Source organism: Rattus norvegicus, chromosome 6 (genome assembly GCF_036323735.1).
Source record: "Rattus norvegicus strain BN/NHsdMcwi chromosome 6, GRCr8, whole genome shotgun sequence".
NCBI lineage: Eukaryota > Metazoa > Chordata > Mammalia > Rodentia > Muridae > Rattus > Rattus norvegicus.
The window spans coordinates 11,777,410-11,791,104 of record NC_086024.1 but is presented as its reverse complement, the minus strand read 5'-3'; the positions used below and the strand labels follow the sequence as shown (position 1 = coordinate 11,791,104).

The following is a 13,695-nucleotide window of genomic DNA, read 5'->3' as shown; positions in this document are numbered from 1 at the left end:
ATTTGAAAACAAAACTTGAACCAAACACTCTGTAGGAGGTATGCATGGAATGCCAAAGGGGAAGCTGGGCGCTGACCCAGTGTAGTGGTCAGTGCATGAGAACTACTTACATGAAACCTAACTGGAACAAAATACAAGTGTTGACATTTAGTTTTCTTCCCAATTGTCAAAATATGTCTGTCGTTTTGTCTAAGTGGCTTATTTCATCTACATTAGCTTTTAACACTTAATTTAAATCTACATCTGCAAATCTTAAGATCTCTTGGAAAAACTTGTCTGCTGCTTGGCTTTTTTGTTATTTTTGTGTGTTAGGTTTTTGAGACGGGGCACACACACACAGACAAATTATATAGTGCTGGTTGGGACAGATTTCCCCATGTAGAACAGGCTGGCCTTGAACTTAAGACAATTCTCCTGCCTGTGCCTCTGAAGTACTTGGGTTACGCCACACTTGGCCCTAATGTTACCGTTGTTTCTGTGTACCTGGCCACTGAATGCCAGAGATATCCCATCTGATAACCCAGCCCGTCTCTCCCTGTGCGACTGTGTTCACAGACACGTTCAGTTTCCTTTTCTGCATGTCTCAGTTGCCAGGGTGTTCAAGGTGTTCTGTTCTCAGTGGCTGAACTTTTCCACAGATAAGCAACTTTCTTCCCCAAATTAGATTCCTTACTGTTTATCACCTAATTTTAAAAAAAAAAATTAGTCCCATTCTTATTGTCAGTATTATTGAGTTCCCCTTCAATAAATACCCTATACCAATTTCAGAAAAACAAACAGGTTAATGTTCATCTATTTTTAACCATATCACTTAGCTATAAATTACTTTATTTGAATCTTATTACAATTCACTGAAATGACCTTGGATCTTTATTTTATGGGTGAAATGTCAGGTTTGACTTTCAGAATCAGCTATTTGTCCAATTTCACATGACTAGTTCAATGAGTAGTGATTAGTATCTTGGGTTTTTAAGATTTTTTTAAGTTCCATATTGTGTGTGTGTACCTGTGTGTGAGTGTCACTGGAGGTCAACGGGTATTAGTCCCTGTGACTGTGTGTAGTTGTGAGCCTTCTGATAATGGGAGTTGGGAAGCTTAGGCTTCTGCAAGTCCAGCACAATGGACTATTTATTAATTGCTGAAACCATCTCTCCAGCCCCAGATCTTAGTTTTTAAACTTGTGGGGTAATATTTTCCATTATGCCATTTTATAAAAATGGAACAGTATTCGAAGATAAAAGATCTCAGGAGTGCCTGATTCTGCTGTGATGGAGAACGTAGAGAATGGAAGCAGTGGTGATAACTGCATCAGACCTTACAACCATACATGGCTTGATGCAAGGAGGAGCTGTAGGGGGAAGGAATAAGTCAATTTAATTGTCTCCGAGAGAATTATTAATGGAGTTGGTTATGAAGTATGCCATACAAAAGCATAGGGTTGGGGAGATGGCTTAGAGGGTAGAAAAACACTGGCTGCCCAAGGTGAAGAACCTGACTGAGTTCTCAGATCCACACAGTGAAAGGAAAGAACTAACACACATATTTTTTCTCTGACCCTGATTCATGGCTTGTCTTTCCCCATAGATAAAAATAAGTACATTTTAAGCCTGGGTATAAATAATAAGCTTCAACTTCTCTCATCTTTGGTTAGAGCAAGTTTTACTAATTGCTGGTAACGGCCACCTATCATGTGTAGCAGGCTCACTTCTACTTTCTAGGGGGATTGTGGAAGCTGGTGTGGTGAGTGAGCATTGTGGCAGATGCTGCCTGCTCGGCAGGCACGCTCCCACTGGGCTGTGGCCCCAGCCTTCAGTCAGCCTTGTCTTGACTCAGAAGATGGGAGGGAGGTTTCCCTGTATGCTTCTCAGAGCATTTGATGATAGATAGCTCCAAGCTACTAAGCCTTGTGCAACTTTTTTCTAGGTTAATGGAAAAGGCTCCTTATGGTGCGTTGATCCAGAATATAAGCCCAATCTTGTGCAGGCCTTGAAGAAGCAACCGTTTTCCTCTCCACAAAGGTAAGGACCTTCTGTGTGATTTAGATTTATTATGCGAGCTGCAGAGAACAAAGTTGTAGGATCTTGTTTATTTGTGTGTTTATTTAATTGTACGGAGAAGTATTTACTGTTAACATTAACCTAAGATGTTTTCCTCTTGGTTAATTTTTTTCCTAGAAAATAAAATGCTGGGTAGTTGAATATAAATTCTCAGAAAATAAGTCAGTGCAATATAAATTGTATGACTTCACTTTCAAAAACATTAACTCATTTTAATTGTTTGCATTGCTAACAAATGACACGATAAATTAAATACATATTTAAAAGTTTTTAATGAGATGATTTATCAATTGTAACCAAAACATTTTGTAAGAGTCCATGATTTAGTGAAGAATGATACCCAGACTCAAATTAGTCTACAGAGGTCCAGCATACTGGGGTCTACCGTTTACCAAGATGGAGATGCTCAAGTGAGCTCAAAAGCCCAATTTTAAGCACATTAGGGAATTCCAAGGGGAGGTAGATGACGTTTATCTTAACTGGTTGGCTCTATATCTAGGGACATTCCAAATCCATTGCTGGGAGTTGTGGGGACTGGAAACTGTTGCTGACCCATGGCCCCTGCCTCAGGCCAGGTGGTAGTGGGGCAGCTTCTGATTGGCTGCCCAAGGTCTGGGGTTTTTCCAGTAGCTAACCTGCCAGTGCGAAGCCTGTCAATGGAGTCAGCCTGCCTCAGTCCTCTCACTATTGCCTAAATCATTCCCCCTTCAGTAGTGGGCCATCCTGGAGCTGTTTCTATGGGCTGGTATTGTTTCAGCATTGTCAGTTGAGCAGTGGAAATCTGTTCCTTATCAAAGCTAACTAAAGCATTGATTATGCAGGGATCATAAGTTAAGGCCAATATCAGCAGGATAAGAAGACTGACAGGTCGACAGAGAAGGGCGGTCAGCCAGGGAGACCAGTTGGAGAGGCACTGAGACTGTTAGGTGGTTTGGTTTGGTTTGGTTTGGTTTGGTTTGGTTTGGTTTGGTTTTTGTCTTGCACACTCTTTCTGACTAAGGCCGTAGAGTCTTTGACCATTCTTGAATGGTCAGCCTAAAAACAACATTCTTTAACTTAAGGCTGCACAGAGTCCTCCCTGCTGGAGGAACAGCTGGTCTAAAACCTCTTCTGTTCTGTAAGACCACTTCTGCCAGGGAGGCCAGGGAATCCTGCAGGGTCAGGATGGATTTGTCCATCTCCTGTGTATCTGCATCTATAGCCATCCAGAAGGCCTTGTAATTTCTCTCCTGAATTCCTAGGGCTGAGGCAGAACATAGCAACCCATGCCAGCCCTCTGCCAAGGAAAGGACCTAGTAACACAGTGGTAATGCCCACTCTTTTTACCTGATTGTTGAGCAGTTGGTTTGATGAAGTGGGATGTCACTGGGCAAAAGGGTGGTGGGTCCTGATGAGGTGGCCTGAGGCAGAGGTTAGGGATGGTTGGTTGGGCCTTGTTGGGGCCTAAGAGGACCATGGGTCTCAAGAGGCTACTCTTGGAGCAATTAGGCAGCTCTTAGGAGGTTGGGCAGCATGGGAGGGGTCCTCCCATATAGGATCTCAAAGGGGGGGGATAAAGTATAGGGAATATTCCTGTCCCTATATAAGGCATAAGGTAGACACCCAGTCTCTGCCAGTTTCAGGGGTTAATTTGGTCAAGGCCTCCTTTGGGGTCTGATTTATCCTCTCTACTTGGCCCTGAACTCTAGGGTTTGTATGCACAATGTAATTTCCACTTGGTCCCCAGAACCTGTGCTAGAGATTGAGTAACTTGAGAAATGAATGCTGGTCCATTGTCAGACCCAAGTAAGGTTGGCAAACTATACCTGGGTATGATGCCTTCCAGGAGATGTCAGTCTCCTTTGTAGGGTAGGCTTCTATCCATCCTGAAAAGGTATCTATAAAAACTAGCAAATACTTATATCCATATGTTCCTGGTTTTATTTCTGTATATTTCCCAATTAGCCCCTGGCTGTTGACCCCTGATTCTGCTTTCTGGAGCGCCTCCTTGATTGGGGCATGAGTGGTTCTCAGCCTGGCAGTGTGATCAGCTAAGTCCTGAGTCAGATGTTTTGTACCTTGCCCCTTGCAGCCTTGCAGCCTTGCTCCTTGCAGCCTTCCCCTTGCAGCCTTTCAGCCTTGCCCCTTGCAGCCTTGCAGCCTTGCCCCTTGCAGCCTTGTCCCTTGCAGCCTTGCAGCCTCACCCCCTGCAGCCTTGCAGCAATTCCTTCAGTTTTCTGTGACCCAGGTGTGAGTGGTCTTGATGAATCTGATGGACGAGTTGCTTAGCAGACCCCTTAGGTAGGATGATGGCGTGGCCTTCAGAGTCAGCAGTCAGTGACCATCCAGCTCTCCAGCAAACAGCTTGGCATTTCTCCTGATGGCCTTCATCTTCAGCAGAATACTCAGGGATGGCCGGCTGGGATTGTGATAGTGGAAGCTTGGTGGCTTTCCTTTCAGCTGTCAGCTAGCCTGTACCCTTGGGCTATTTCTGCTGTCCCTTCCTGATAACTGGGGCAATGGATTGTGGCCACATTGAGAGGAAGCCATAATGCCTCCAATAAAGCAGGTATTTCTTCCTTCCTTTGATGGCTTCCCCTATGGTATGTGGACCCACGTACATAAGCCGTCTTGAAGGCAATGTCTGCATGTCTGCTGTCAGTGGAGGTGTTGGCTGTGGCCCCTTTTGCCAGGTTTTTTTTTTTTTTTAAAGATTTTATTTCCTTTTATTTATTTTATGTAAGTACACTGTCACTGTCTTTAGACACACCAGAAGAGAGCATCGGATCCCATCACAGATGGTTGTGAGCCACAACTCAGGACCTCCCGAAGAGAAGCCAGTGCTCTCAACCACTAGCCATCTCTCCAGCCCTGCTTTTGCCGGTTTTAAAACCTAGATTAGAGCCTTTCCTTCAGCTTTCTGGGCTGAAGTTCCTGGTGGCAAAGCAGTTGCCCAAATAACAAAGCCCAAGTCCACTACTGCTGCCCCTGCATATCTGATTGCATTCTGAATGAAGCTGTTCCATCCATGACTGTGAAATAGATACTTCTGGGTCTGGCCAGGGTATGTCAGTCAAGTCCAGCCCCAGAAGTATGCTGCACATCCGATGGATCAGGTAGCAGGGTGGCTGGGTTTAGGGCAGGTGCTGGGTTGTATCCAGTATGAGGGGGATTCAACAGCAAGGCCTGAAAGTGCACTGGTCTAGCATTGGACAGCCATCGCCTGGGTGGATTCTTGAGGGTCTCCTCAGTAGCTTGGGGGTGGTGATAACAAATTCTTGCCCATGATTATTTTGTTACCGTCCTTGACTAGCAGGGCAGTGGCAGCTATGATCTGGAGGCAGGCTGGCCGTCCTCATGCCACCAGGTTCAGTTTCTTAGATGAATAGGCCACAGGTCTTTTCCATCATCCCACCCAAGGTTTGGGTGAGCACCCCCTTTGCTGTGTCCTTTCACTCATCCACATGCAGGTGGGAAGGTTTGTGAATGTCTGGGAGGGCCAGGGCTGGTGCCTCCAGAAGGCTCCAATAGGTAGATCTGATTTCAAGGCTAGCCTGGTCTAAGAGTGAATTCCAAGACAGCCAAGGCTAGATAGAGAAACCCTGTCTTGAAAAAAAATTTAAGTTCAAGTTTAAAAATTAAAATGTTAAGTAAAATAATGCTCTAAAGGTTTTTATATTGTTTTCTGAAAAAAAAATTAACAATGTATTTTCTTACAACCTCCTCTGGCTTTAGGGTTTTTTTTTTTTTTTTTTCTTTTCCATTTTCTCAGACTTAACATCTGGACATTATGATTTCCCTAAATCTGATTTTTTTTTCTTTTTCCTAAGGAAACCTTAAGAATCTTAAAATTCTGTTATGTTTATATATTTGTGTTAGAATATGCCTTATTAAGATAAACTTAAGGGTTGTCTTTGCTTAGTTTGTTTTTTCAAAAACGTAGGGAGAAAACTAAAATGAAATCTCACTGCAACAAATTGAGAAATTTCCACTGTAGTTTATTCAAATTCTCGAAAATCATGAATGAACGGCTCTAGTTGAATGTAGTGAACAGCCAGGAAAGTAAGGTTGAAATGCCAGGAACATCACTTCTTGGACATGACGTCATCATCATGGAAGGAGCAGGAGGTGGGGTAGTTTAACACAGTGGGTGGGGCCAGGAGTAGTGTGCTGTAATCCCAGAACTCAGGAGGCCAAGGCAGGCAGAGCTCTGTGAGTTTAAGGCCAGCCTACAGCCTAGTCTGTGTGATGAAACTCTGTCTCAAAAAATAAGAAAGAGATCATAGCTTTGGGAATTGATTTCTTCTTAGTTAATATTGGTGCTTGTGTGCTATTCCAATTAGCAATTGGAGCTAAAGGAAATATCTTTAATGCTAGGATTTATTTAACTTAATTAAAGTTAAAGTGGGAGTCTGCCAACATCTTTATCTATCACCTTGGTATCCTTAGCCTTATCATTATAGTGTATTATTAAATGCTTTAATACAAGTTAATTCAAAATAATAACCTTTCAGACTTTTGAAAAAAACAAATCTGGGGCTGGGAATTTAGCTCAGTGGTAGAGCGCTTGCCTAGGAAGCGCAAGGCCCTGGGTTCGGTTCCCAGCTCCGAAAAAAAGAACCAAAAAAAAAAAAGAAAGAAAAAAACAAATCTTAGGTATTAAGTGATTTTTGCCTTTTTTTTTTTTTTTTTTGGTTCTTTTTTTTTTCGGAGCTGGGGACCGAACCCAGGGCCTTGCGCTTCCTAGGCAAGCGCTCTACCACTGAGCTAAATCCCCAGCCCCTATTTTTGCCTTTTTTTAAAGAAGGGGATTCCATAACATCATGAAAGTTATTACTTAGTGACCTTAAACATTAATAAAATGAAAGCATTTTATTCCATTTTGTTGTTTCCTTTTGACATGTTTTTGTGTAACCCTCCATAATTTATAAGTATGGAATAAAGAATGAGGTTTATGTAAAAACTGTGAATAGGAATTACTTTCATTTTAAAAGTTACGCTCTACAATCGCAAAAACGAATCTCCTCCCCCCAAAAAGTTTTAATTTTTATACTAAAAATCTCTTGGAATTTAACTCCTATTAGTGTTATACAAAATTTAAATATGTAATATAAAACCAAATTTTTATTATTTATTGTTCAAGGCATTTAAAATACATTATGCATGAGAAACGTGTTTGTCTAAACAGTGACCGAGTAATTATTGTGAGTCCACTCCTGTATGCCCTTGTGCTTGGACAGACTTCCTAATGTGAGTGCTGGTGGCAGAGGGAACCAGGTGACATTGCGTGTGGCTTTCATGGTGTGTGTGTGGGGGGTATTCGTGGCTAGTTCTGTAGGAAATGAATAATGTTTAATACGCACATCTGTCTTCTCTCCTGTTTTTAGTGCTTCTTTATCGCCTCACTACTTAAGCTCTGTTCTCAAGCAAAGTCAAGTGCAAACTCTTAAAGGTAGGTATGAACCGTCCTGTTGGGTCATGACGCATATGTTAAGATCTAGGAGTTTTAACTTTTCTAACTGTAGGAGATACATTTCTGGAGAGAAAGTAAAAGTCATCTTTTATGGACATTTGGAATGGTGTTTACTTGTTTTTTCTCCAGTGATGCACACTGTACAGGCATTTTATGTTCCTCTTCACTGGTTTTATGTCTGTTTTTCCTTGAACGTGGTATTTAATTTCTTAGTAATATTATCATTGGAGTTATTTTTTCCTGTTATGTGGCCCATGATAATGTTATTTATGAAAAGGTTGAATTAAAAAATAAAACTAACCATAATATTTTGAGGCATAGTGTCTGCTATAGCTGCAGGATTAGCTGCAGCAAAGGCCTACAAATGATTCCTTTGATTTTTGCCAACTGGTATAATCATAAAATACTTGTGATCCTGTGCTAAAGGATTTTACCATCCCTTAGACTTGGATATATAGTTCAGAATATTACTTTAATTTAGACTAGTAAATTGATTTCTTTTAAAGGAATTTTGGGGCTCTTGCCTCACCTAACTCTTCCATCTCCAGTGCTCTTCTTCTTTTCTTTTTTGTTTTTGTTGGTTGATTTGTGTTTGGTTTTGAGACAGTCTATGTGACCCTGGCTGGCCTGGAACTCTTAGGCTATCCCCAAACCCACAGATCCACCAGGTTCTGCCTCTAAGTGATAGGATACAGGCTGGGTCACCACATCCTGCTTATGCACCTTTGTGTTGATGTCACGTGTGTCTCTTACCCTCTCTATCACTCTCCCTGCTCGTGGGGCCCTTAGCAGTGTCCCTGCATCAACACAGTCTTCATTCTCACCTAGATACTCTGTATGTGACACTCAGAGGCTGAGCCCCACATACGGGAGAGAGCGCGTTCTGTCGTCTTTGTGGGCCAGGGCTGCCTCACTTAGAATAATAGTTTCCACTTCCATGTGTTTGCCTCACTCACGGTGCATCATTTCCTGTTCCTTTACTGCTGAGTACAGTTAGGATGTGTATAAGTACATTGTCATTTTCCATGCATTGCCTGTGGACGTAGAGCTACTGTTACTGCTTGCTCTCGTGAGCACTAGAGTATCAAGCATAGATGTACAAGTACCTCCGTAGTCAGATGTGGAGTCCCAGGAGTGTATACCTAGCAGTGTTAACAGCAGGGTCCGACAAATTCCTGCCTTTTGTCTTTTGGGAAATTTCCACACTGATTTTCATAGTAGCTGCAGGGGTGAATAATGGTGACCCTTTTTCCATGGTCACCGCTTGTCATTTGTTTTCTTGATGGCAGCCACTCTGACATTGTTGAAATGAAATCTCAGAGGCTGTTTTAAACACACAAAGCTAACAGTCTCATCAAGCCCAGCTGGCCTCTTAGCTTGCTGTGACCTTGAACTTCTACCTGCACCTCCAGAACACTGGCATAGCGGGCGGGCACCACCATGCCAGTTTTTTGTTGTACTGAGAATGAATCCAGGGCTTCCTTCCTGCTAGGCAAATACTGTACCAGCCTGGCTTGGTGAGTTTTTTGATTTGGTTGTTTGCTACTTAATTCTTTGTTAAGTCCTTTGGATATACCAGGAAGGAAGGAATTCTCTGTGGTGTATAGCTGAGTTTCTGCCAGTTGTTAACTGCTGTGCAGAAAGCAGTTTGATTTGGGGAGTTCCATTCGCCTATTGTTGATGGTCTTACTTCTGTTGTGACTGTCCTTATCAGAAAGTCCTTATCTATGCCTGCATCTCCAGGAGTTTGTCCCACCTTTTCTTCTAGCAGTCAGAATTGAGGGGATTCTTCTGCCTTGTAAAAACAAACCCAGAATGTACTGTTTCTTTTCTGGAGAAGTGCTGAGGGTCAAAGCCGTGTGTACCTTAGCCAGCTCCACACCGCAGGACATCCTGTCAGTCCTCAGAACTCTTGTGAGTACTGGATTTAGTCCCTGCTCATAATTAATAGGTAGACTATATTAGTGGCACTACATTTTTGTAGTGTTATTTCAATTCTTAAACATTTCCATGACCTTCAAAAATGAAAAACCTTACGGAGAAGCCTTTCTGTTGCCAGATATTTTGGTGCTTTGAAACTTAGAAGCTGAGCTTTGGTGGTATTGTGCGCCTGTGAGAGGTGGAAGGAGAGGTTTGGGGAAATGCTGTAAAGAACTGTAGTGGATGGGAATGAGTTCCTGAAGATCGTCTGCCTCCAGTGGAGCAGGTGTTTTCCTGTCACCTGCATGGGTTTGTGGGTTATTTTTACCTTTAGGCGCTGCTGAGACACCTAGGTCTTCATATCCCGAGTACCTTCTGAATCGCACCACAAGCTCACTCTCTTCATTCAGATTTTGAGACATACTTTTTAAATAAAAAATACTAAAATCCTGGCCCCAGGCTTTTTCCCTGCCCTTGACCATTTATGTTCCTAGAAGAAAGGTGCACACAGCCTTGAATTTTAAATTGCCTTAGGGCAGCACGGTAGCTGGGCCGCTGCCCACCGTCCATGCTGTTAGAGTCTGCCTTCCTATTGATAAAGCCCATTGTTTCTTACTGTGTTTCATCTTGGCTGCTCTTGGCTCCAATTAGGCAGCTCTCTTTCTCCCTCCTACATGTTTTTCTTCAGTCATGGCTGTTTCTTCTCTCTCCTCCCTCATAGTCCTCTCTCCCACAAGCACATGAGACCACAACCCCACCTATGTCTCTGTTACCCAGCTATTGGCTGTTGACATCTTTATTCACCAATCAGAATTAACTTGGGGGCAGGGTCTTAGGGGCTACATGCAGACTTCAGGTCTTAAGGACCACACTTAGCATTACGATAGACAGTAAAAGACAAAACCTCAACATACTTTTTGTGAATTCTGGGAAGCTCTTAGAATCCATACTTGCTCTGTTTCATTCCACTTGTAGTTCCACTGGTAGTTTCAGCCTTTTTTTCCGACTGAAGCATGGGTCTGTTCTCCATGCGACACTTGCAAGTGTCACCCCTCCAGTAAGTGATTTGCATCCTCCTCTCATCCCTTGCTTGGGAGAATTAGGCTTACTCTCCTCTCCACGGTGAGTTAGGTGAGGAGTGTGGTTGATAGTCTACACTAAGACCACGTTTTTGAGACAGGATTTCTCATTGTAGTCCAGGCTAGTCTGGAATTCATGATTCTTGTGCCCCTGTTGGAATACCCAGTGTGAGGTCATTCTGTAAACCCTGTTAAATAGCATACACACACCTAATTCCAAACTCCACAAGCAGAGGCTCGGGATTCTTCGGCAAGTCTGGGTGACATAATGAGGCCTGTCTCTAATCAAAGAAACAAACAAGCAAACAGTACATAGGCCCAGGCCTGGAAAGAGAAGAGAGCACAGTGAGTAAGATGCTTCCTTACACGGCCCGCCCATGTGGTCTGCGTGAGAAAGCTGGTGTTTATAACCCCAGTGCTGGGGGAGGAGGCGGAGGCGGAGGTGGCAGCACCCTGGGCTGGTTGCCAACCGGCTTGCAAGTTCTAGACCAGGAAGGTGCTCTGTCTCAAAAATACCCCACAAAACTAGGGGTCCGATGGCCTTGTCTGGGCTTCTGCAGAGATGCAGACGTTACACATGGGAAAACACCCATCTACATAAGATAGAATATTCTCTGTTTAGAAATATCAGTAAGAACTGCTTTTGTGTTGTGGCTATATTTATGGGTTTGGAGGCTCTTTTTTGAGTTAAAAACTTACTGAGGCCCTAACAGTTTTATTCAAGGACTCTGATAGTGAAAATTTTAGTTCAGATGCTGTAATGAACCTTTATGAAGTAAGGTGCATTGTGTCTGAAATGTTTTGTATTAATGTGTAAATGTGACTTTTACAGTGCAGAAACAAATCTTGTCATTGACAGTTTAGAAATTGGCAGGCACATGGTAGTTTTATGTCTTTTAACAAAATTAACAAGTTAATTTGCTGTGTCAGTAAGTAATAACTATGTGAGTTTTATGTTGAATTCTTACTGTCAAAACTGTGATTCTAAAATTAATATCATGGTATATACAAAGTATCTTACATAAAAATATGCCAAGATGATTGCATTTGTATTTTGATAAGCCTCCTAAATTTAGATAGATGTTCTATAACAAAGCTACACAATGAGTACCAACAACAGAAAAGGTGACCTAGCTTCTACACACATGTGCATGCAGACCAGCATAGACATGAGCATGTATGTGTGTGCACACCCATAAGACCCTGTAGTGCTTATAGACATTTATATAAGTATGGCTGAACATGGTCAATATTTTTATCCTACAATAACTTCATTTAGCATTTAAAAGTTCAGGTCACAGAGTAACCAGTTACATATATTTAAATCTTGCAAGTGTTGTGTAATAAATGTATTTTACAATAAGGTTATCCAAGGTAAATGCTGAAAAGCAGTATTCTGCATTCTAGGAGTTTGGTTTAGAAGTAGCTCTTGAGAGGTAGTGGGGTTCACATGCATTATGAATGAAGAACGGTCCTCTTACTACTCGAATCTCTCCGTTACCTGTGACATAATGCCCTTGATAAACTGTTGATAATCTTAAAGGAAAACACAAGTTGCTAAATAGTGTGTATAAGGGGCTTGGGATGGGCCTCAGCCGGCATTAGTGCTTCCAGCTGTGGGTTCTGTCTCCATGTAAGCTGGGAACAGTCGTGCACACCCGGAGGCCAGTGCTGACGCACGAGCTTATGCTGGAGGATCCAGAGTTCAGTGTCATCTTCAGCTGCGTGAGACTAAACTGTGTGGGGGAGTGGTGGGTGTGTGCTGTTTTTATTGTTTTGATACGGGGTCTCACTAAGTAGCCGTGACTGGCATGGAACCTGGTATAGAGCAGGCTGTTTATCCTGTGGTTATGAGCCTGTCCTTTCCTTGCTGGATGAGCCTCTGCCCAGCTGCAGGTTGATTTGACAGAGCCGCGCCTTTGCTTCCTGCGCGCTGGGGTTGAAGGTCACAACACTGGGCCATCAGAGACCCAGTGCTGATCTTCTGAAACGTGCAGTGCTTACAGTGTCTCTCGGGAAGAACATTCATTAACACTGTCTCTCTCTTCCATTTTCAGAATCTGATATTGATGCTGCCACTGCAATGATACTTTTAAATACTTCAATAGAACAAGAGATGTTAGAGTGTAAGCAATCACCCTTTCTTTTCAAGATAAATTTTTAAGTGCCTTTTCAAATTAATGATTTAAAATATAAAATGACTAAATGTCATAGCAGAATTCTTTCTTTCCCACTAAATTGTGTTTTAATCTGAATGACTCCATTTCTTTTTTTCTTTTTAATTTTATTTTACTTATTTACTTTACATCCTGCTCACTGACCCCCCCCCCCTTCCTGGTCACCCCCACCCACAATGACTCAGTTTCTATTTCTGTGAACATTTGAGAAAGTGAAGCCAAGGCTGTGAGAAATCATTGTGTTGATCAAGAAATGTAGGGAGGAAAATGCTGTTCAGATAAACCTGAAGAGCTAAAAGGAAAGACAAAAGCTCAGGCAATCCTGTGGACATGTGTGGTAGGAGGGAAGAACTAACTCTCAGGGGTGTGTCCTCTGACTTGAGTAGAGTGCGCGCACACACGCACGCGCACACACGCGCACACACACACACACACACACACTAATTTTTTAAAGGTTATTTTGGAACAGGAGCATTAAAGTACAAATTGCGAAGTCTGTTGAGAAAAGATGAACAAATGTAATTCAAGACGACAAAGAGGAAAAACAAAACTGCACAGTCCAGGTGTCGTGCTGAACCCTGTGAGCTCAGCACCCGGGACTGGGGTAGGAAACCCCGGAGTTCAGGCTAGACAACAAGTTTGGGGCCACCCTGGGTCCCTGAGACCTTGTCTCAGAGCAAATAGAGGAGTGTGGGAGGCCACAGAGCTCAGCATGGGTTTAGGAGACCTGCATAAGACATCCGAGGCCCTGGACTAGTTTGACCCCAGCACCACAAAAAATAAAGTGAGAAGTAACTGGAGAAGTCTTCTTAACTATGGATAACACACAAAAGCTTAATACCGTAATGCCTGTGTGTTGAAGGGTGCACCAAGTAAGAAATCAGCAAACAGGACCCACAACTGCCCTACTGGTCTGTGGGAAGAGAAGGCAGAAGGACGGAGCCAGAGGTAGAGGAAACGTGGTGTCTTTCAGACACAACAGTACTGAAAAGGCTGTACCGCTTCACTGC

General features: G+C 42.8%; 1 protein-coding gene across 6 annotated transcripts in view; it reads left to right on the top strand.

Moving 5' to 3' along the window:
* Positions 1-13,695, top strand: part of Foxn2 (forkhead box N2) — a 46,572-nt gene that overhangs the window by 27,647 nt on the left and 5,230 nt on the right. For all 6 annotated transcript variants that reach the window (NM_001399771.1, XM_006239738.4, XM_237502.10 and 3 more), the window contains exons 3-5: positions 1,924-2,018; positions 7,424-7,488; positions 12,566-12,634. In NM_001399771.1, the coding sequence (NP_001386700.1) occupies positions 1,924-2,018; positions 7,424-7,488; positions 12,566-12,634 (229 nt within the window). The remainder of the gene's footprint in view (positions 1-1,923; positions 2,019-7,423; positions 7,489-12,565; positions 12,635-13,695) is intronic.